General features: G+C 42.6%; 1 protein-coding gene across 1 annotated transcript in view; it reads right to left on the reverse strand.

Moving 5' to 3' along the window:
* Positions 1-25,051, reverse strand: part of syde2 (synapse defective 1, Rho GTPase, homolog 2 (C. elegans)) — a 118,691-nt gene extending 93,640 nt beyond the window's left edge. The window contains exons 1-2 of the mRNA XM_078219005.1: positions 23,452-25,051; positions 10,160-10,858 (exon numbers count right to left, since the gene is read on the reverse strand). Coding sequence (XP_078075131.1) covers positions 10,160-10,858; positions 23,452-24,994 — 2,242 coding nt within the window. The 5' untranslated portion in view covers positions 24,995-25,051. The remainder of the gene's footprint in view (positions 1-10,159; positions 10,859-23,451) is intronic.
* Positions 25,052-25,568: the final 517 nt, after the last annotated feature.

The following is a 25,568-nucleotide window of genomic DNA, read 5'->3' on the forward strand; positions in this document are numbered from 1 at the left end:
GGAATACTGCGTCCAGTTCTGGTCGCCACACTATCAGAAGGACGTGGAGGCTTTGGAGAGAGTACAGAAAAGGTTTACCAGGATGTTGCCTGGTATGGAGGGTCTTAGCTATGGAGGAGAGATTGGGTAAACTGGGGTTGTTCACCCTGGAAAGATGGAGGATGAGGGGCGACCTAATAGAGGTGTATAAAATTATGAAGGGCATAGATAGGGTGAACAGTGGGAAGCTTTTCCCCAGGTCGGAGGTGACGAACACAAGGGGTCACAGGTTCAAGGTGAGGGGGGCAAGGTTCAACACAGATGTCAGGGGGACGTATTTTACACAGAGGGTGCCCAGAGGGTGGGCAAGTAATCTCCAGTCACCCGAGACTGGAATTGAACCTGGGTTCCTAGCACTGCTGGGATTGTTTAAGACTTGTCTAGATAGCCACATGAACAGACTGGGAATAGAGGGATACAAAAGAATCGTCTAGTGGGCACATGAGCGGCGCAGGCTTGGAGGGCCGAAGGGCCTGTTCCTGTGCTGTATTGTTCTTTGTTCTTTGAGGAGGCTATTTGGCCTATCGAGTCTGCACCGACAACAATCCCACTCAGGCCCGATCCTTGTAGCCCCACGTAATCTCCCTGACACTAAGGGGCAATCCCACCCAGAGCTGTTCCCCGTAACCCCAAGTATTTACCCCACCAATCCACCTAAGCTACACATCTTGAGACACCATGGGGCAATTTAACATGGCTAATCCACCCTAACCTGCACATCTTTGAAGTGTGGGAGGAAACTGGAGCAATCGGAGGAAACAGACATGGGAAGAATGTGCAAACTCCACACAGTCACCCGAGACTGGAATTGAACCTGGGTTCCTAGCACTATGGGGCAGCAGTGCTACACTGTGCCGCCTTAATGGAACTTTTGGAAAGAGTGTGGTCTTTGAGAGGGGGGGGGGGGGGGGGGGGGGGTGGAAGCAGTTTGGCTTCATTCCTGGGGGTTCACGTGCCTCACAATTATTTCAATTTTTAGAAGATGTAACTGCTACAATTGACAAGGGCAAATGGTGTGATGCTATTTACTTAGAACATAGAACATTACAGCGCAGAACAGGCCCTTCGGCCCACGATGTTGCACCGACCAGTTAAAAAAAAAAACTGTGACCCTCCAACCTAAACCAATTTCTTTTCGTCCATGAACCTATCTACGGATCTCTTAAACGCCCCCAAACTAGGCGCATTTACTACTGATGCTGGCAGGGCATTCCAATCCCTCACCACCCTCTGGGTAAAGAACCTACCCCTGACATCGGTTCTATAACTACCCCCCCTCAATTTAAAGCCACTTAGATTTTCAGAACCTTTAATTCAGTGCCACAAAGTTTATTAGTCACAAGAGGGCTTGTATTAACATTGCAATTAAGTTACTGTGAAGATACTGAACAAGTTATCTGCATTGGGGATTAAAGGCAAACTTTACCAGTTTTGTTGGACTATGTGGAAGTGGTCATTGTTAATGGGCAATTATAAAATCTAACATATGATTTCTGGAGTCTCTCAAGGAGTGTTTTAGGGCCCCTTTTATTTGTGGCTTATATTAAAATAATAGCCAAATTCAGCATTGTACATTTTGAAATATGCAGATGATTTCGTAAATTAAGAAAATAATCCAGGGCTCTTGAATATAGTTCTCCAGAGTGAACTCTACTATGATGCAGTGGTCCAAGGAGTTGTAATTTAGTGTGGCAAAGTGTTCAGCTCTCCATTTTGATCACAATAATCCTAATTCACAGTACCATATCAAAAGCCAACCTTCAGCACCTTCAACTATCGATAAGCATTTGGGCGCGACTGTTACAAGTAATCTGAAGTACGTAAATCATGTGACTCAGGCAATACTGTGGGTGGGTAGAAAATGTTTTACAAATGCTGAATGCATTCATTTTGAGTCAGGATGTCAGCATTCATCTTAAACTTGATAAGCAGCTGGTATGTCCACATTTGGAGTCTGCATCCACAGTTTGGAATCCACACTTCGAGAGAGATACACAGTTTAGAGTGCCTGCAAAAACATGTTACCAGGAAAATGGAAGGCATAAGGAATGGTATATCGTATCATTTAAGAATTCTTGGATTACAATCTTTAGAGAAGGGAAGACTGATTTTTGATTTAGTTGAAGTTTAGAACTTGATACACGGCCTGACTACCTCGGAGCTCAAAAGGTTCTTTATTTGCAATTACAGTATTTTGCTTGATCATCAATATAAACTACAGAAGTTTGGTCACATCTTGATATTCACAATTTATTTTTCACAAAACTGCTGATACTTGGAATGCTTTGTCTGATTTTGGTGAAATGCTGAAAATGATCTTTAGAAGACTTGTCAGAAAGAGTGTGATTTCTAAGCATGTACTGTCTGGCGTTGTTGTTTCTAATACTGTGTAATGTGCTTTGCACTGTATGGCGATAAAGACAAATAAATAAAAATAAATATGGTCTCCCAGGCTTGCTCCATCAGACAATAAGATTAATGCTGATTATCTCAATTCTATTTTTAGACCATGTACGTTAAGCAGTTATTTTATGATGTTTAATTCTACTCAGAACAGATAAATTTTAGATACCAGTGCCAGCAAACAATCCCGAGTCCACGTTGCTCTCACCTGACAAGTGTCTCAGATACACAAGTGCACAACGACATTTCCAACACAAACTATCCTGTGTTACCACCAAATGAAGTTACCAAACGCCAAAAAGGAGCATTTAATGTTAAGAATAGTTCATTAGTTTGAGACTGTCCAATCTACTTTATTTATACTTCACCAATTATTGGCTGCATTTGATGCCAGGATTCAAAAGTGAAAGGACAATGTGCAAACACACCTATTCTGCAAATCATGCACACCGACTTGGACACCACACTAGAAATACAATGCATTTGGAACCTCACTTTGTCATATTTATTAGCTATATTAACTTTTTGATGGTGAACTGAACGCCTGAACAGTGATCGCACCAAACAAGTGATTTTAATTAACTCAAAACATTATGCCATTTGTGACTCCTATTTTGGAAAAAATTCAAACATAGGGACAAGGTCATCCAGTCCTTTGTGGCTGTCAAGATTAAGGCTTATTTACCCACTTTCATGTCACATCTCTTAACATGGGAACTAGGAAAAGCAGGCCATTCTGCCCCTCAAAGACTGGTCTGCCAACCAACCAGATTGTGGCTGATTTTCTACTCAATACCATTTTCCCACACTATCCCCATATCCCTTGAAGTCTTTAATAACTAGAAATCTATCAATCTTTGTCTTGAACATACTCCATGACTGAGTCCACAAACCTCCGGAATAAGGAATTACAAAAAATTCACTACCTTGTCAGTGAAGAAATTCACAGTAAGAAGTCTCACAACACCAGGTTAAAGTCCAACAGGTTTAAGTGAAGAAATTCCTCATATCTTGGATAACCTACCTCTTATTCTGTCTGTATCCTGGTTCCATATCCCCTCCCAGCCAGGGGAAACATATTTCCTATATCTACTCTGTTGAGCCCTGTGAAAGCTTTGTACGATTCAATGAGATCACCTCTCATTAAAGTCTAGAGAATATGGGTTTAGTCTCCTCAATTTCTCCTCACAGGACAACCCCACCATCCCAGTATCAGTCTGACGAACCATCATTGCAACATCGCTGTGGCTAATAGATCCTTCCTTAGGAGACCATAATTGCACACACTACAGTCTCACCATGGACATGTTGGGCCGAAGGGCCCGTTTCCATGCTGTAAACCTCTATGACTCTATCCAAGGATATGTGCCCTATCGAAAAACAGGCAGATGGGCAATTGGGGTTGCATTGTTAGCAAGGAATGAAGTTAAATCGATAGCAAGAAGCGATATAGGATCAGAAGGCATAGAATCTCTGTGGGTAGAGTTGAGGAATCACAAAGGTAAAAAGACCCTGTTGGGAGTTGCGTACAGGTCCCCTAGCAGTAGTCAGGATATGGGGCAGAAAATAAATCAGAAGATAGAAAAGGCATATAAAAAAGGCAATATTACAATAATCATGGGAGACTTCAACATGCAGGTGGACTGGAAACATCAGGTAGGTAGTGAATCCCAAGAAAAGGAATTTGTAGAATGTCTAGATGTTTTTTTGGAGCAGCTAGTGACAGATCCTACTAAGGAACAGGCAATTCTGGATTTGGTGATGTGTAATGAGGCAGACTTGAAGGTAAAGGAACCCTGAGGGAGCAGTGACCATAATATGATAGAATTTACCCTGCAGTTTGAATCGGAGAAGCTGGAATCAGATGTAATTAAATAACAATTAAATAAAGGTAACTACAAAGACATGAGGGAGGAGCTGGCCAGAGTTGATTGGAAAGAGAATTGGACAGGGAAGACAGTGGAACAGCAATGGCAGGGATTTTTGGCGGTTATTCGGGAGACACAACAGAAATCCATCCCAAGGAGGAGGAAGCATGCTAAGGGGAGGACGAGGCATCCATAGCTGACGAGGGAAGTCAAGGACACCATAAAAGCAAAAGAAAAAGCATACAAAGTGGCAAGGATTACTGGGAAGCCAGAGGATTGGGAAGCCTTTAAAAGCGAGCAGAGGACAACTAAAAAAGCAAAAAGGGGTGAGAAGATGAAGTATGAGTGCAAGCTAGCTAGTAATATAAAAAGATAGGAAGAGTTTTTTTCTATATAAAAGGTAAGAGAGGCAAAAATAGATACTGGACCACTGGAAAATGAGGCTAGAAAAGTAATAATAGGAAACAAAGAAATGGCAGGAGAACTGAATCCCAGTGGGATACCAGAGCTCCAGGAGAATCAAAGGGCACCAGTGAGTGTAGTGGCCATCACTAAGGAGAAGGTTCTGGGGAAACTGAAAGGTCTGAAGGTGGATAAATCACCTGGACCGGATGGACTACACCACACGGTTCTAAAAGAGAGCTGAGGAAATTGTGGAGGCATTGGTAGTGATCTTTCAGGAATCAATGGAGACAGGGAAGGTACCAGATGACTGGAAAGTAGCTAATGTAACACCGCTGTTTAAGAAGGGAGGGAGGCAGCAGACAAGAAATTATCGGCCGGTTAGCCTGACTTCGGTCATTGGCAAGATTTTAGAGTCTATTATTAAAGATGAGCTCGCAGAGTACTTGGAAGTGCATGATAAAATCAGGACTGAGTCAGCACAGCTTTGTCAAGGGAAAGTCATGTCTGACAAATCTGTTGAAGTTCTTTGAGGGGGTAACAAGGAAGTTAGATAAAGGAGAGCCACTAGACATGATTTATTTTGATTTCCAGAAGGCCTTTGACAAGGTGCCGTGTAGGAAACTGTTAAATAAGTTAAGAGCCCATGGTGTTACAGGAAAGATCCTGGCATGGATAGAGGATTGGTTGACTGGCAGAAGGAAGAGTGGGGATAAAAGGGTCTTTTTCAGGATGGCAGTCGGTAACTAGTGGTGTGCCTCAGGGGTCAGTGCTGGGACCACAACTTTTCACAATATACATTAACAATTTGGAGGAAGGAACTGAAGGCACTGTTGCTAAGTCTGCAGATGTTACAAAGATATGTAGAGGGACAGGTAGTATTGAGGAAGCGGGGGGGCTGCAGAAGGACTTGCACAGGTTAGGAGAGTGGACAAAGTAGTGACAGATGGCATACAATGTAGAAAAGTGTGCGATTGTGCACATTGGAAGGAGGAATGGAGGCATAGACTATTTTCTAAATGGGGAAATGCTTAGGAAATCAGAAACATAAGAACATAAGAAATAGGAGCAGGAGTAGGCCATCTAGCCCCTCGAGCCTGCCCCGCCATTCAATAAGATCATGGCTGATCTGAAGTGGATCAGTTCCACTTACCCGCCTGATCCCTATAACCCCTAATTCCCTTACTGATCAGGAATCCATCTATCCGTGACTTAAACATATTCAACGAGGTAGCCTCCACCACTTCAGTGGGCAGAGAATTCCAGAGATTCACCACCCTCTGAGAGAAGAAGTTCATTGTCATTGTCCAAGATTCTCTTAAGGTTAACCGGCAGGCTCAGTCGGTGGTTAGGAAGATAAATACAATGTTAGCATCCATGTCGAGAGGGCGAGAATACAAGAGCAGGGATGTACTTCTGAGGCTGTATAAGGCTCTGGTCAGACCCCATTTGGAGTATTATGAACAGTTTTGGGCCCAGTATCTAATGAAGGATGTGCTGGCCTTGGAAAGGGTTAGGGTTAGGGTAACGCTAACCCTTGGAAAGGATCCAGAAGAGGTTCACAAGAATGATCCCTGGAATGAAGAGCTTGTCGTATAAGGAACAGTTGAGGACTCTGGGTCTGTACTCGTTGGAGTTTAGAAGGATGAGGGGAGGGATCTTATTAAAACTTACAGGATACTGCGAGGCCTGGATAGAGTGGACATGGAGGGGGTGTTTCCATCAGTAGGAAAAACTAGAACCAAAAGGGCACAACCTCAGACTAAAGGGACGATCCTTTAAAACAGAGATGAGGAGGAATTTCTTCAGCCAGAGAGTGGTGAATCTGTGGAACTCTTTGCCGCAGAAGGCTGTGGAGGCCACGTCATCGAGTGTCTTTAAAACAGAGATAGATAGGTTCTTGATTAATAAGGGAATCAGGGGTTATGGGGAAAAGGCAGGAGAATGGGGATGAGAAAATTATCAGCCATGATTGAATGGCGGAACAGACTCGATGGGCCAAGTGGCCTAATTCTGTTCCTATGTCTTATTCTTACTGTTTCTCAATTGATGCCAGTATATTAACACTAATCCTACGAGCTCTATTTTTTTTACAAACCATATGTGAAACCTTATTGAAAGCCTTCTGAAAATTTTAATACATACCATACCCACTTATCTATTCTGTTCGTTACATCATCAAAAAACTCCAATAGGTTTGTCAAACATCCGTCATAGGGAAAATGTTAAAGCAATGCTTAAAGATCTAAAAGCAGGGCACTTGGAAATATTTCAGGATAATCAGTAGTGTCAACATGATTTTGTGAAAGGGAAATCATGTTTAACCAATTTATTGGAGTTCTTTGAAGAAATAATACATCCAAGGGATAGAGGGGAACCTGTGATATACTGTTCTAGATTTCCATAAGGTACCACATCAAATGCTGTTGCAAAAAGTAAAAGTTCATTGTGTTGGCTTATATACCTATGACCGTGTGGCCAAATTTCCCTCCAACTCGATTTTCAAGTATGCTGATGACACCACCGTAGTGGGTCGGACCTCCAACAATGTGAGACAGAGTACAGGAATGATAGAGAATCTGGTGAACTGATGCAATGACAATATTCTCTCTCTCAATGTCAACAAAGCGAAAGAGATTGTCATCAACTTCAGGAAGCGTAATGGAAGACTTGCCCCTGTCTACATCAATGGGGACAAGGTAAAAATGGTCGAAAGCTTCAAGTTTTTAGGTGTCCAGATCACCAACAACCTGTCCTGGTCTCCCTGTGCCAACGCTATCATTAAGAAAGCCCACCAACACGTCAACTTTCTCAGAAAACTAAGGAAATCTCACATTTTTGCTACAACTCTCACTAACTTCTACAGATGCACCATAGAAAGCATTCTTTCTGTTTTTAATCACAGTTTGGTATGGCTCCTGCTCTGTCCAAGACAGCAATAAACTACAAAGGGTCATGAACGAAGCCCAGTCCATCACTCAAACCAGCCTCCTATCCATTGACACTGTCTACACTTCCCGCTGCCTCAAAAAAGCAGCCTGCATAATCAAGGACCCCATGGACCTTGGACATTTTCTCTTCTACCTTCTTCCATCGGGAAAAGGATACCAAAGTCTGAGGACACGTACCAACCAACTCAAAAACAGCTTCTTCCCCGCTGCCATCAGACTTTTGAATGGACCTACCTCGTATTAAGTTGATCTTTCTCTACACCCTAGCTATGACTGTAACACTACATTCTGCACTCTCTCCTTTCCTCTATGAACGGTATGCTTTGTCCATATAGCACGCAAGAAACAATACTTCTCACTGTATACTAATATGCGTGACGATAATAAATCAAAATCAAATCACATACTGGCATGGATAGAAGATGGGTTAGCTAACAGGAAACAGAAATAGGCATAAATTGATCTTTTTCCTGGTTGGCCAAATGCAACAAGTGGTATGCCACAAGGATTAGTGTTGGGGCCTCAACTGTTTACAATTTATATAAATGATTTGGATGAAAGGATCAAAAATATGATTGCTAAATTTGACACAAAGATAGGTAGACCTGGCAAATGGAGTATAATATGAGAAAGTGGAAAACAGCACACTGGTGAGACCACATCTAGAGTACTGTGTACAATGGCCGCCTTACTTAAGGAAAGATATAAATGCATTGGATGCAGTTCAGAGAAGATTTATTAACCTAGAATCTAATTAAACTAATATCTGGACAGGTTGTCTTATGAGAAAAGGTTGGACAGGCTAGACTTGTATCCACTGGAGTTCAGAAGAGCAAGAGTAAACTTGATTGAAACATACAAGTTCCTGAAGGGTCTTAACAGAGTGGGTGAAGAGAGGGAGCCGAAGGAAACCGGAGCTGTTTGAGAGGGAGGCAATGGCCTAGTGGTATTATCACTAGACTATCAATCCAGAAACTCAGTTAATGTTCTGGGAACCTGGGTTCGAATCCCGCCACGACAGATGGTGGAATTCGAATTCAATAGAAAAAATACCTGGAACTAAGAATCTACTGATGACCATGAAACCATTGCCGATTTTCAGAAAAACCCAATATCCTTTAGGGAAGGAAATCTGCCGTCCTTACCCAATCTGACCTACATGTGGCTCCAGAGCTACAGTAATATGGTTGACTCTCAACTGCCCTCTAAACAAGGGCAACCAGGGATGGACATTGAATGCTGGCCAGCCAATGACGCCCACGAATGAATAAAAAAATCAGGAGCCTCAAGAGCTGAGAGTGTTTGGAAAAAAAACCAAAGTGACATCACAGGAAAGCTGCAAGTTGATTGGTAGATGGGAAACTGCTGTTCAGGGGTGCTTATAAATAGCTGAAAATTCAAAACAATTATAAACAGCAAATCAGAAATTTAAACAGGAGGGAAGTGATGCAAAGTTAATGCATGACAGGGCAGCAAGGCCATGTAGACTGTGCACCCTGTGGCATATGGGAAGTTGTGGACACTTCCAATGACTTAGACAACCATGTGTAGGAAATGTCACTGGCTGTAGAAACTTGAGCTCCGACTTTTAGAATTGGAGCAATAGCTGGAGTCTCTGTGGGGTATTCGCAAGGCTAAGAACTACATGGGTAGCACACTTAGGGAGGCAGTGAGACCACAGGTTGAGAGAGTGAAGGCAGACAGGAATGGTTGACCGCCAAGCAGTCTAGATGGACTGGGAAGGTAGTGTTGGAGTCACAAATCCATCTCATTCACTAACTGCTTTTCCATTTTGGATACTGGTGGGATGATGATTTCTCAAAAGAGTGCAGCCAGAGCCAAGTCAGTGGTGCCATGGGTGCTCAGCTGCACAGTATTTAAGATGCAGTCTAACCAGAGCTAAATGTTGTCTCAAAAATCTTTAAATGTTTAGGGCTCATAATTTCTCTCCTTTTCATTAAATGTTTTACAATCCAACTCTCCAATTGCAGCAAATGTACAGCGAGTTAAATTGCTGCACACCACCAAAGATGCCCATCCCACCAGCAACAGCAATATAACTCAATATGCCTCAACTGCAAAGCATGTTACTGCTGCGGCAGCAAATAATAGTCAACCCGATGGTGGTGGTGGTCATGAATCGGGGAAGATTTGTACACAAAATTGAAGAACGAAAAATGTAGAGACTTTAACAAGATACAAGGCTCAAATATGTATAGCTAAGTGTTTACAATGCTCCCCAAAAAAGTGCAAATCTACATGGAGGAACTATAACTTAATTATTGAAGTTCTAGAAAATTTGAGAACAATAAATGAGACAATTCTCAGTAAAAAAAAAAGTAAATACAACTGGAACTACACAATTTTAAATTCCAACTCGGAGTTAAACAATTAAACTAAACAAGTTAAATTCCAATGAGTGCTTTGATAACTTTAAAGAATTCGCATAATCTTTCGAAGGCAAGGGTTTTCCGTTATGCAATACAAACAGCTTACCTGAAGATGGAGGTCTGTGGACACAGATCCCCTCCACACTCACCCCACTCCGAAACTTGCATACACAGATCTGCCTATGCAGCTGCCCATTGTCTGTGGAATTTGTAGAATTCACAGAATTCCCCTGGTTCTGATCAATTGCTGGAGTTATCTGGACTTCCTTCACACTTTCACAGCAATTTGAAAAGGTCGCCACAGTCATTGGTCCCTTAGTCAAGTCACCAGCAGGCAATGAACATTGCTTCACCTGCATACTGCTGCTGGAATTATCAATTCCAGTCACAGAAATCCTGGGAGGGGACTGAATTTGTGGTAGATCAGCTTCATCATCTTCTGGGATGGGATTGTACCATATCTCCCCCTCATCATCTGCATCATTTTCTTCACTATGATCCAGAATGTGCTCCACAGCATGCTTTGGCTCATTTTGTCGGATATGCTCTCTTGGTAGATCTGCACACTGCTGCCTGCTTTCTTGTAAGGAGCTTGGGCCACTTGTATTATTTGTTAGCTCTACTGTTACGGGGGCATTGGTCTCTTCATTCAAATAAGGGTTGAGAGTACTTTGCTGCAGCCAGTTTCTTTTTTTGGACACCGTAATGTTGTTTATGTGTGGCCTGTGGTCGTTGAGTTCATTAGCATCAACGGGTTTCAATTCTCTCTTGTTAACTGAAGATGTATGAACATTTTCAATGAAGTCTTTATCGAGGGGGGAAAAAAAAGAAACAGCTGATCAGTTTCACAGGTGAAAACAGTGGGAGTGTTTACACCAAAACATGCAAAACAGGAAATACATATCCAGGTACAAAATTTATTGCACCTCCTAAAATAGATGGCATTCCAAACCCTGCAATCCAGAGTTCACTGGAATTAAACAGTATTTCATTATAACCCAAGTGCCTACGCACTGTATGGAATTAGATTTGCCAATAGCTACAATTATATTCAAAAATATTCATATTTATTATTGTTGCATACTTAGTTACAGATGTTGACATTTCAGATGTGAATTTGCTCAGTTCTCTTGCAAGTCCCTGGATTTGTAAACACAATAAGCACCACAGACAGATTTTAATTAGTCTTCAGAATTGAGATGGATGTCCTGTAAAATCCTAGATATATATCCATTATGTGAAATACAAAAGTTGGTGTTATTCCACAAATAATTCAAGTGGCCGAATTTTGTCCGTACAGCAATAAGAAATAGTAGTGGACCTAAAATAGTTAAAAGGAAAACCAATTGGTATATGCTATTTCCTGAAAAATCTGCCGTGTGCTATATCTGGCCTCAGTAAGTTACAGTTGAGCTGTACGTGGGCACACTTCGAATTTGGAACAAGCAATCCAATATTTGGATTAAAACACTGCAATTTAACATGAAAATAATATGTCCAATTGCTCCTGGCAGAACAGGCAACTCAAGACGGCTATGTTGTGCTGGGTGTAAACACAACTGAGTCACATTGACAAAGATGTGTTTACTTCCAGTCTTTGCAGTAGTAGTTGGCTATACCACATATTGCCTTCTAGGCAAATACTTTCACAGGAATGCAGTGGTCACAAAACACGCAAGCACTGCAACACTTTGGTATACTACCACTTTTAAGGGACTACAAATAATCAACACGTTTGTACTTGCATTACATTCCAACTGAATTCAGATAACAGATTCAACTAGTTCTCAATTCTCTCTCAATGCTGATATCAGGTGCGTTTTACTAAACATGTACTTGCTCTAGAAATTAACCCACAACTTAACCACTTTTTAACTGGAAACATCTTAAAGAAAAGTGCATGGCAGCTCATTAGGGATGGCTTGTTCTTCATTGTAAGAAGTCTCACAACACCAGGTTAAAGTCCAACAGGTTTATTTGGTAGCAAAAGCCACTAGCTTTCGGAGCACTGCCCCTTCGTCAGGTAAATGGGAGTTCTGTTCACAAACAGGACATATAAAGACACAAATTCAATTTACAAAATAATGGTTGGAATGCGAGTCTTTACAGGTAATCAAGTCTTAAAGGTACAGACAATGTGAGTGGAGAGAGCGTTAAGCACAGGTTAAAGAGATGTGTATTGTCTCCAGACAGGACAGTGAGTGCGATTTTGCAAGCCCAGGCAAGTTGTGGGGTTACAGATAGTGTGACATGAACCCAAGATCCTGGTTGAGGCCGTCCTCGTGTGTGGAACTTGGCTATCAGTCCCTGCTCAGCGTTCTTCATTCACAAGCGTGTCTGAACCCACCAACTATGAAACAACCACATTTTATGATACGAAATATTTATCAGTAATCAAAGTTCTTGTTTCTTCGAATCAGCTAAGTTCACATGCAGAACCACTTAGAGATGTAAAGTGGGACTGTTTGAGTATTTAAATAAATTCTGTAAGCTTGTCCAGATTTTAAGACTTGGACCTCAGAAAAAGATGGCACATTCATAAAGCACCTTTCAAGACCACTTAATGTCTCAACACACTTTGTAGCCAATGAAGTACTTTTTCCAAGTGTAGTCAGTCTCTAGTTGTAATGTTGAATATGTGGCAGCCAATTTGCACACAAGCTCCGACTCAAAGAACAAAGAACAATACCGCACAGGAACAGGCCCTTCGGCCCTCCAAGCCCGTGCCGCTCCCTGGTCCAAACTAGACCATTCTTTTGTATCCCTCCATTCCCACTCCGTTCATATGGCTGTCTAGATAAGTCTTAAACGTTCCCAGTGTGTCCGCCTCCACCACCTTGCCTGGCAGCGCATTCCAGGCCCCCACCACCCTCTGTGCAAAAAATGTACTTCTGATATCTGTGTTAAACTTCCCCCCCTACACCTTGAACCTATGACCCCTCTCATAGCAACCTGATCTGGTGATGTTGATTGAGGGATAAACATTGGCCAGTTCACTCCCCCAAACAGTGCCGTGATATCTTCTGCACCCACCTGAGAGGGCCAACAAACTTGAACCTCAGAAAAAGATGGCACATTCATAAAAAACCTTTCAAGACCATTTGATGTCTCAAAACACTTTGTAGCATTTGAACTAGCTGATTCGAAGTAACAAGAACTTTGATTACTGATAAATGTTTAGTATTATAAAATGTGGTTGTTTCGTAGTTGGTGGGTTCAGACATGCTTGTGAATCATAGAAAGAAACCCTACAGCACAGAAAGAGGCCATTCGGCCCAACGAGTCTGCACCGACCACAATCCCACCTAGGCCCTACCCCCATATCCCTACATATTTACCCACTAATCCCTCTAACCTACGCATCTCAGGGCACTAAGGGCAATTTTAGCCTGGCCAATCAAACTAACCCGCACATCTCTGGACTGTGGGAGGAAACCGGAGCACCCGGAGGAAACCCACACAGACATGAGGAGAATGTGCAAACTCCACACAGACAGTGACCCAAGCTGGGAATCGAACCCAGGTCCTTGGAGCTGTGAAGCAGCAGTGCTAACCACTGTGCTACCATGCTGCCCTAGAACAAGCCATCCCTAGTGAGCTGCCATGCACCTTTCTTTAAGATGTTGTTTCCAGTTGAAAAGTGGTTCACTTCTGGGCCAAACTGTATAGCATTAATATCACTTTCACTTAGAATAATAAGAGGCGATCTTACTGAAACATACAACATTCCCATTGATTGGGGAATCTGAGATGCAGAGTCGGGGGTGCAGTGTCAGGATTAGGGGCCAATCATTTAGGACTAGGGAGAGGGGAGCTTACTTCACTCAAAGGGTTGAAAATCTAGAATGCTCTACCCCAGACAGTTGTGGACGATCTAAGGCTGGAACAGACAGCCTGTTGGTCTCTCAAAGAATCAAGAGATATGGGGAATGGACAAGGAAATGAAACTGAAGCCCAAGATCAGCCATAATTATATTGAATGGTCACGGGGCGGTTCTTTAACTTTTTCTGGGTAATAATTGGTGGAACACTGGCAGACCTATCTGAAGTTTGCGATTTAAACTACATTTTCGGAAGGTTATCAATGCAGGGTAATTGTCCAGATGAAGTTTGCACTTACAGCACAAAGGTAATTCAGCCCATCTTGTCCATGCCAGCCCGAGGACACCCAGGTACCCTTCCTGCACCTAGCACTTCTGAGTAATTGCCATGAAAAGTTTTACCTAGGAACCTCTGGGGGTGGGGGACTTTTCCCAGTGCCTCTCTGGGGAACTCCCAAATCCAATGCTAAGGAGCACAAAAGTTCTGGCCTAATAATCCATGCCTACAAAATACTATGTTGCTTCAGAAATGGTGTTCTTATAACACCAGGAATGCATAGACAGATTCTAATGAAGTAAAACAATAATCCTCATGCCACTATGTTTTTCTAGTGTCTAATTAACTATCAGGCAATACACATTCTCCTTTGAAGTGGCAAGCTATGAAATACCAGCAGGTCTACCATTCTCCTTCAACAGAAACATTTCTGCCAATTACAGACTAAGTTTCAAACAATGCTCTCACTTTCTGTAGAACAGTATTTCAAAAGACTATCAGCAACAAACATTCAACCTCCCAGCAACCAACTATGCATAGCAATTTTTAATTATTGCTACCTATTTTAGAAGAAATTGGAAAATTCCTCATAAGGATTTTCATATCCAATTGGCAAAAAAATGACCTAATGCTCTCTGGTTAACAATCTAAATATTACTGAAAAGGAGACATGTTGTCAAAGGTTTTCATCATGCACTCATCAGGACACATTGCAAGAATACTAAATGCAAGAGAAAACAAATTTATACTGTACGAGCGCGCTGACTGGTATAGGTGTCGCATACATATGAACATGTGCATTAGGAGCAGGAAGCCGCCACTTGGCCCTTCAAGCTTGCTCTACCATTCAATAAGATCATAGCTGATCCGACTGCAACCTCCTGCCAACCCTCGATAAATTAGGGGTAAAAGGTTATCAATAATCTATCTACCTCTGCCTTCAAAACATTCAAAGACTCTACTTCCACAATCTTTTGAGGAAGGGAGTTCCAAAGACTCCCCACCCTCAGAGAAGAATTGTTCTTATCATCTTAAATGGCTTACCCTTATTTTTAAACAGTGATCACTAGTTCTAGATTCTGCACAACAGGAAACATTCATTCCACATCCAGCCTGTCAAGACCCCTCAGGATCTCACTCAAGTCAACACTTACTCTTGCCACCATTGGTTGTCAGCATAGCTCTATGTATATAGGCTATACATCCCGAACACTGGCAGGCAGATATATTTGCTATGGGCAAGGTACAGACCGTACCCAAACGGCCTATGCTTAGAAAACAGTGTCCAACATTGGATGTGATTCTGCAATTGGGTAACATTTGCTAAATGATACTCAATGAGTTAGACTGACAACCAACTTAAGATTGTCAGTGCATTTGCGTGTACTGGAAGCTACTTATTAATTAATACACAGGGCCCTGTTCTTTGCAAACAGAAATAATATGTACACACATGTTTCAGCTAAACAGAACAAGGTGCAAAAAAGTAACAGCCATTTGTTGGTTCGTTCCTCAGGGAAATGCCTCGACCAAAGCCAAACTGCCTGGATTAAATTTCAAACAATGCTTGGCATTTAACTGTCAGTCACTATCAACTGGTGTATTTGCCATGGCAATGCCTCAACCAGTCAGCACTTTTTTCTCATTCATTCCAAATTTGTCATTTCCTTTTGATATTCTTGTAAATTATCCTGATGAATACAAGACAAAAAGCTTCAACGAGTGTCTCCTTTTTCCAAGCAATACTATTGTACTACCAAATGACACTTGGAGAGGCAGGGATTAATCAAGAACAGTCAGCATGGTTTTGTTATGGGAAGGTCATATCCGACCAGCTTGATTGAACTTTTCGAAGGGGTGATTAGGTAGAGGGCAATGCATTTGATATATTCTACTTGGACTTCAGCAAGGCTTTTGATAATGTCCCAGATGGGAGACCGATAGCGAAGCTAAGAGCCCATGAGATCCAAAGAAATTTGTCAAATTGGATCCAGAATTGACTGAGTGGCAGGAAGCAGAGGGTGACGGTCGAGGGGTGTTTTTCAGACTGGAAGACTGACCATGGAGTCCTGCAGGGATCAGTATTGAGGCCCTTGATGTTTGTGGTTTATATAAGTATTTTACACTTAAAAGAGGGTTGATCAGTAAATTTGCAGATGATACGAAAATTGGTGGGGTTGAAAATAGTGAGGAGGATAGCCTTAGATTACAGGAGGATACATATAGGCTAGTCAGTGGCAAATGGAATCCAATCCAGATAAATGTGAGGTGATGCACTTGGGCAGGACAAGCAAAGATTACATGATGAACAGCAGGGCCCTGGGAGGCACCAAGGATCAGACAGACCTTGTTGTGCATGTACACCATTCCTTAAGATAGCAGGACAGGTGGATGAAGTGGTTAAGAAGGCATATTGGATACTTGCCTGTATTAGCTGAGGCATGGAGTTTAAGAGCGGGGAGGTTATGCTGGAACTATATAAAATGTTGGATAGGCCACAGCTAGAGTATTGTGTACAGTCTGGAATCTATGTTATAGGAAGGATGTGACAGCATTGGAAAGAGTGCAGAGGAGATTTACCAGGGCGCTGCCTGGAGAGTTTTAGTTAAGAAGAGATATTGGATAGACTTTTCCTTGGAGCAGAGAAGACAGAGGGGGACATGATGGAGATGTATAAAATTATGAGGAGCATAGAAAGAGTAGCTAGGAAGAAACGTTTCCCCTTGGTGGAAGGATCAATGACTTGGGGGCATAGATTAACAGTAAGGGGCAGGAGGTTTAGAGGAGAAGTGAGGAAAAACTTTTTTCACACAAAGGATGGTGGGAGTCTGAAAGGCTGGTCGAGGCAGAGAGACTCATAACATTTGAGAAGTAGTTGGATGGTTTGTCATTGACCAGCTCAGACACAATGGGTCAATGGGCCTTTTTCTGTGCTGTATAACTCCATGACTCTGAATACAAATATTTACAGCTGCTAGTATTGGATAATGGAACCTCTCTCCCCTTTCCTCTCCTGTTTTCCCTTCAATCACACCCAGTGATGGCAACATTTAACACTTGGCAACTCCTGCTAAACTGAAGTTACCGCAATGAATCTCATACTGGTGCACAGTAGCAGCAGTGTATACTATCTTCAAGATACATTGCAGCAACTTACCAAGCCTCCTTCAACAGTACTTACCAAACCGGCAACCTCTACACCTAGGAGGATGAGAGCAGGTTCCCCTCCTAGCCACATACCATCCTGACTTGGGACCATAATTACTGTATCTTCATAGGGTCAAAATGCTGGAACTCCCTCCCTAACAGCACTGTGGTTCTACTTACACCACATGGACCCCACCAGTTCAAGGCAGCACATCACCATCACTTTCTTTGGGGCAATTAGAAATGGGCAATAAATACTTGCCTTACCCATGATGTTCACATCAAGAACATATCCACCAAATGTGACATTTGGTCACTGTCTGTGTGGAGTTTGCATGCTCTCCCCATGTCGGTGTGGGTTTCCTCCGGGTGCTCCAGTTTCCTCCCACAATCCAAAGATGTGCGGGTTAGGTTGATTGGCCATGCTAAATTGACCCTAGTTTCAGGGGGGGGATTAGCAGGGTAAATATGTGGGGTTATGGGAATAGGGTGGGACTGTCGTCGGTGCAGGCTCGATGGGCTGAATGGCCTCCTTCTGTACTATAGGGATTGTATGATTCTAAGTACACAACAGTCCGTGCAGCTGGGTTACCCGTTGCATGTATTGTGTTTTTATTTTTTGTTCATACGATGTGAGCATCACTGGGTTTCTGGCTTCTTTAGATATAAGCACCATTACAACTAGCCAATTTATGAACGCAAAGACAATCTAACCAGCATAAATGAAGTGGCAAATGATAAATATACTTCAGATATACAGCATAGCTATGTTCCTATGTAACTGGTCTTGCTCACGGGCAGGTGGTTACTCTGAGTTTGCCTTTGCCAGAAATGTCATTAAATCTTCCTAAACTTTTTTTGTTTCTGATCCTCAATGGAGCGAAAAGATTTCTCTTATATGGCTAAAAAATTAAACCCAGGCCTCACAGGTGACAGGGCCTTATCTGAACAAGTACGCTACCTTGTGCATTCTATATTACCAGTTTAACTTTGATTAATTATTTGATAACAGAAACTTATTTTATGGTTTAGAGCCTTATTCATTAAATACTGAGCTCCAGACAAGAAAGGTCCCAAGTTCTTCACTTTATTAGCTCCAGTGTTCTTGATTTTGAGAATGGAAAAGAACCACGTCAGATAGACAGGATTCCTGTGCCCAAGCACTATCCAGTAACCCGGTGTTGAAAACACAATTGTGATCATCAGGATGGCATGGTGGTTAGCATTGCTGCCTCAACGCCAGGAGACAGGTCCAATTCCCAGCTTGGGTGACTGTCTGTGGAATTTGCACATTCTCCCAGTGTCTGCGTGGGTTTCCTCCAGGTGCTCCGGTTTCTTCCCACCTTCCAAAGATGTGCAGGATAGGTTGATTGGTGATGCTAAATTGCCCCTTAATGTCAGGGGGCTAGCAGGGTAAATAAATGGGGTTATGGGGATAGGGCCTGGGAGGGATTGTGACCAGTGCAGACTCAATGGGCCAAATGGCTTCTTTCTGCACTGTAGGGATTCTACGATCTATGAAAAGATGGATTCAACTTGGCTGTAAAACCCTGTGATTGGCCTGATGTTTAAACTTATGAATCACAAATGAATAGGCATTTCAGTGAGGTACTGAAGGACAACTGCCAGCTACGGATCTACCTCCCAGAGCATGAAGAAAAATAAATAAATAGGAGAGAAAGCGTGAAATTCATATACATCAGATAATGTCACTCACTTTTGAGTTAGCAGCTTCTTACTGCAAATATAACCAAGTACATTTCCCAACCACTGAACAGTGGTGCCTCAGTTTGCTGTCAGCTTCACTGTACCCTATTACTGAATTTATTGAAGGAACAATGTAAATGGGTGAAAGAATTCTTGCTAACGTTGCTCTTACCTACCCATTAAAACATTTATTTAGAAGTGGCACTGGTCTGTTTTATTTGCTTTTCACTGCTACACCTGATTCTACCGAGTTAGAAAATAAACTGAACCGCAATAATGATGGAGGGCAGCCACTAGACCAAAGGATTTTTAGCATGGCCTCATCCTTTAATCAAGCTGCCCATTTGCAATTACAACCTTCCCAACATACAACCTTTCATTTAGTCATGCTTTAAGTCTGTAGATTTTACTGGACACCGCCATGGCTAAGCTCAGTAGCTCCTTTACACACCAATTAAAGCTTTCATACAACAAATCAACTGCTTTGATTAATACCCAAACATTCTTACAATTTAATCAGACACTTTTGCAGGGGTAGGGAGATAAAGGGGAAGGGGTAAAAAAGAAGGGAATTTGTAGCTTGAGGCTGAACTTAAGACCAGTAATTCAACAAACACGGACATTCACTGAAGAAAACTCTTGCAGAATATTCCACATACCAGAATCAACAGACCATACACATGTCTGGAATCAGTGCCCAAGGCTACTAATTCTTCTCATGCCCAGTCTTTAGTATGGCCATAATTTTGACAACCTTCACAGCAGTATTTCATATATACATACAACTTAAAATTAAAGATCAATTTTAAAAGGAATCTCAAAGATCAAATTGTGTATTTGAAATTTAAGATATTAGAATGCCTGGGCAATTTCCTCTCTAAAACAGACCTTTAGTATTCAGTTTATTTTTTAAAAATCTACCCCAGCTGTAAAAAGTATTAACAGTCACTTCAGGAATAAAAATGTTGGACCAGTATATAGTTGACCCATGTGTAATCCTCTGCCTATAACATGAATATCATTTACTTTAATAGTCCTGCTTTTGTAATCCGATTCAGTGCAGCAATGTTTACTTTCATCAAACGCAGGTACTCACATGAAAGGTCATCAACCTGAAACATTAGCTTGGTTTCTCTCTTCACAGATGCCGAGTGTCTTCCAGCATTTGCTGTTTATTTCAGATTTTCAGTATCTGTGATTCGTTCCCTTTGCTGCAGTATTTGGACAGAACTAAAGCTGGCTGGAAATAGCTACATCCAATGGTAAATGGTGGTAATAATACTGTAGTTTACCGCAAATTACATACCAGCCACATTCAGCATTTTCCAAGAATTATAATAATTTACACTAATTTATGCCCAAGAACCTTTAACAAGTCACATTTCAGAGAAATGGGGCATTTCAAAAAGGAAGAATGTATAGGTTTGGTCATAATTTCCCTCAAACAGCGTAGGAGTGGGACATAACTGCATGTTGTTGTTGAAGTGGGAAAGAATACTGCTAGGATTTGAAAGAACGTGAGCACAATTCTGTAAGATCGCTAACTGCAGTGTAAATGCAGATTTATATTTTCTAGCAAAAATCTAAGTTCCACACAGCATGGCTGATTTTGAGACAAACATATTGCTGACAGTACTTTGGTCCACATAAAAGTGGGCGATGGGATGAGTCTTGCAAAATCACAGTTATAATTTAGTGGGTGTAATATATTAAAAACATCAGCCCAACCCTCCAAATTTTCCCTGCTGCCTAAGATCAGCTTCTTCAGCAAGCAGCTCCAAAATGAAGCCAGGAATTACAACTCCAGCAGAATTCACCCCATCCACCAACCCAGGGCTCTGAATACAATTAAATTGTGCAAAATAAAAAAAGTCTCATTTTTCCCTGGATATTTCCTTCATCGAAAGAATATCCATATTTCCCTTCCCAGTATATGCTAAGTTTTCCGATTTCATGCAGCAGAGGAGCACAATAAACATCCTAGATTAAAAGGAGAATTAAAACAGGCAAATCCGAGGACTCTCATTCCTGTTCATGCGTCCATCAGCAATTCAAAAGCCTCCTTCATTAAGATGGCCACATCGGCAAAATATTGTACAGCTACAAATTTTGGAACTATATTGCATCACAAGTCACTATCTTTGCTCGGGGTAACATAAAAGAAAACTCAAGAGGGGAACGAAGCTAAGTCACAAGACAACACAAACATACTACAGTAGAGTTAGCATGAATGTGGCACTTCAGATTAAGAATTCTTGATAAGTCATGCCATCAGGGTGGGGTGGGGGGCACATCACCACATAGCCCAAAGTCTTCCCCAGAAGGGCAGCAACTAAATGCAACTTAAATTAGATCAAATCCTATTATTTCACTGAAATTTTAATTCTTCATTCAGCAAATCAGTTTGGAAAGTTTTCATATTCATATTGTGCTATTTGAGTTAACACATCAGAAAGCACTTAATCACCATTAGATCTTCCATCGTGTTGCACAGGTGTAGTCAAGATCAAGTCTTCAAGTGAAGCAAGATTACAAATGGAAAATATGGCCAGGGCATTTAGATGCAATTCAATTTCCATTCTGTACTTATTTTGACATATTATTTGGAATCAATATTATTTAACAATAAAGAACAAAATTTAAGGCAATTAGGGAAGTACATCTGACTGAAATAAAGGAGTTTCTGTTCAATCCGGCTGAGGAACTGAAAAGAATACAACCGTCAGATGCTACAATGTCAACATTGATGCACGGTTGTAATTAGAGTGAAACAACATTTATATTTCCTTATACTGGACTAAATGTGACTGATTGCCAGCTCCAAACACAGTTCTTATATTGTATTTAATTAAAATGTATTCCATAAAACAGGCATCTAACACCTGCAACACTGATTACTCATACACTTCAAAAATGTCTTCATTGTTTACCTCCTAGTGCATACAAGCGTACAATAGCAGAATAATTGCATCTATTTTGTATTTATGTAATTATCTTAAATTGATAAACATTGTTCTTTGGCTCACCTCTAAAGATGATTGATGAATTACAGAAATGCATGTGGGTTAAAAACAATTTTGACCATCAATACAGAACATGAACTGTTTAGCATGATACTTCCACTGCATATCATATGACCATAATACCAAAGAAAAATCAATGTGACATTGCGAAAGTGAACCTTGTTCAATGACAGGAAAAAGATTGCCTTCAAAATACATTTGTATTCTTACTTTGCTACAGACATTGATGGTAGAGTGCGATGAATTCCTTCTACCATTTGGGCTGGCACTCATTTTGTTTCAGCAGAATGGAACTTTGCACATGGTCAGGATAAGATGTTTTTAATAAATGTTTTAAACCAAATTAATCTTTTCAACATGTTCAACTGCCATTTTTTCAGCATTGTAAATAGACTTGTAAACAAGTGATTGATGCAAAAAAGAAACATTTTCCAATATGCTAAAATGATGCAAGATATACACAAAATCAACAAAATATCAAGGAGTTTGTGCCATTAGAAGATAAATGAAATAATAACAAGTGTTTTGCTATAAATAGAATAAATTGCTTTAAAAAACTAAATGGCTTAAGGAATATGTATTTCTAAAATATACTATAAAGCTTCAACGGTGAAACTAGACACTGCCGCCTGGTACTACTTAGATACATTTCAACAATTACTTTGATTTATTCTGCAGTAAGTTTGCAGTTCAATTAAATCACTGCACTGTTCAAACCAATACTTAACATTTTCTTCACAAAATATTTTCTGTTACCAGATAGTCACCTACAACAATTCTGTATATGCAAATCCAATGCGAGTTGCAAGAAAAAGAGAAAATACACACAAACTTCCCAAGTTTCATCCGATAGATCGAAGCAATAGATAGTACCAACAAGTACAACACTTGCCAGAATGCAAATAGAAACTTGCAAATGGCAGGGGGTGTTGTGGGTGAAGCAAGCATTACTTCCAGTTCCACAGCTTTTTCGTATTTTACATGAACATTGTCATGAATAAATATTTAGAAATGTTTACAAACCAGTAATAAGTATGCAACAAGTACAAAACTAATGCCATACAGTACTTACAATATGAATTGCCAACTGATTTCACAAGCATTTTCAATACCTACTTGATTATGAGACAGTAATAACAATTCACCATGTATTGCATTGGTGTATAAAGTTAGTAATGTCATGCATCATAACCCAGTGTTAGTGGCAGCCTATCACCACCTTTAAAATTCCAATTCAACTATCTAAGGAAAGAAAGAGCCTCCACCAGAGTTAGTCACCAATCAAACAGACAAGAGGCAGAACCCCATTTGCAGACAGCCTATTCTGGAGTGTAAGACACCAGCTGGACACTTCACAGTGGACGACAGATCCGTGCAAAAGGCCCGATGAAGTAGTGATCCAGTTGCCATAGCAACTTCCTACCTGTCAGCAAGACTCTCTGGCTGGTAGAGGACGGTGCTGTTTTGTTTCCTTGTACTCTTATAGCAGCAGGGAAACTGGTCTTCTGTACTTCTATTTCTTTGCTGGTTGCCTGACCTGGCAATGAACCAGATGGCATACTGACTCTGACAGACCCACTAATACGCTCTTTCATCTCCAAGGACAGCATGCGTCCTCTGTGCATCCATTCTTGCATTTTGTTGACTGTCACCGCAGGTGGTTTTAAAGAGCATCCCTGGCTATCATCTTGTTTGTCACATGATCCACATACCATGTCAGTGGAATCTCTCAACTTATTCACATCACAGCTAGAGTCCTTAAACATCATGCTACCGTCAGACGGCTGAGTGACATCCTTAATGCGCTCTGAAGTGTTAACTAAGGGCGAATGACCAGGATTTGAGCTTCCAGCATCCCAAGAAGCCTGGCCTTCATTTTGAAGACCCCTGGAAACATGATAATACCCACTGTCTGACTGTTCATCTTTCGATTCCGAGTCATTAAAACAAGATACATTAGCATAATTAATAACTCCATCGCTCACTGACCGCTGCAAGGACGGTCTGCCTGACACGCTAACTAGGTCTGCAGTGCTTTTGCTGGCAAATTCTTTCTTGGGGGACCCAGTGTGTTTACCTGGCAGAGATTCTGTGTCGGATACCTGTTGCTGTAGGCTAATTTCATCAGAGGACCAAGCGTCACTGTCTACCACCCTAGCTGATGACTGAGTGCAAACACTATCTTGTGAATGGCAGCTCACACCAGCCAACCTGCTGCTGGCAGGGTTACCCATTGGCATGTCATGCATGGCGTGTATGAGCAGGTAATAGGCTTCTTGCAACTGGCTCCTGAGCCTCTCTTTCTCCTGGGCACTGTCGAGGCTGTGCTTCCTGTGCCTGCTGCAGTCACAGTTCTGGGAGAGGGCAGCCTGCAAGGGGGACTGCTGGGCAGTGGGCAGCTTGGGGCACCTCAAGCCTCGGGTGTGGGGCTGGTAGTAGCCCTGCAAACACTGGTTATCATAGTAATCCTCCTCCTCCTCCTGGCTGTCCAGCGAGTGCACGGACTGCCTGTGGCCGGGCTGCTGCTGCCCACAGCTGGGGGACACATGCAGGGGAGCGGGGAGAGGGGAGCCCGGCACGTCCGAGCCGCTCAGGGCGCCGATGCCGTCCGCCTCCAGCGGGCAGCCGGCTCCCCCCCACCTCCCCCCTGGCACCTCCTGGGCTTCAGTGGCGAGCTGGTCCGCTGGCACCGGGCTCTGCGCTCCCAGCCCGCTGGCGATGCCGCCGGGGCTCCTCGCCTCCTCCTCCTCGTCCTCCTCTTCCTCTCCTCCGTTGCTCCCCGACCCTGCTAAAACTTTCGCACCGCCAACCACTACCCCGGGCCCAGCCTCTTGTTGCTGCCGCCGCCGCCGCTCCTCGGGAGGCTTCGCTTTACCTTCCTGGCTCCTCGTCCCGCCGCCCGCCGACTTCTTGGACTTCTTGCCCCGAAGTTTGGCGAAGAGAGTCCGGCGTAAGGGATCAGCCATCGCTCTGTGTGTGTATGTATGTGTATGTCTTTCTCGCTCTCTCTCCCCTCCTAGGCTAACTGTTGCTGCCCGGCCAGCAAGAGGCACACCGCCGCTCTGGCCGCGCTCCTGCGCGATCTGACTGGCTCCAGGCTTCGGGCTGCCTTCTCGCTCAGCCTGGGCGCCTCTCGCGCACGCGTCAGCCATCCCCGCCCCCCAGATTGAAGCTCGGCTCGCCAACCGCCGCTGCGCGAGCCGGCCGGGGCGGGCAGTGCGCAGGCGCGGAGCCGCCGGGCGCCGCCTACCTCACCGGCTGAACCAATGGGAGCCCAGAGATGGGTTGCCGAAGGTGGGGGGGGGAGAGCAGGGCCCACGGCATCGCGCGACTGTACGAGTGCGCAGGCGCGGCACCAGGTATCTGCCCCGCCTCCTTCACAACACACCTGGATTCATGAGGGAGAAAGGAACTGGTGAAAACTTGAGGATGAGAACAAAACAGTGCAAAGGAAAAAATGTGAAAGCTTGAAGAAAAGATTGGGAGAAGAGAAGAAAAATAGTGCAAGGGAATAAAGAAAAATGAGAAAACTTAGAAGAA

Source organism: Mustelus asterias, chromosome 8 (genome assembly GCF_964213995.1).
Source record: "Mustelus asterias chromosome 8, sMusAst1.hap1.1, whole genome shotgun sequence".
Lineage (NCBI taxonomy): Eukaryota > Metazoa > Chordata > Chondrichthyes > Carcharhiniformes > Triakidae > Mustelus > Mustelus asterias.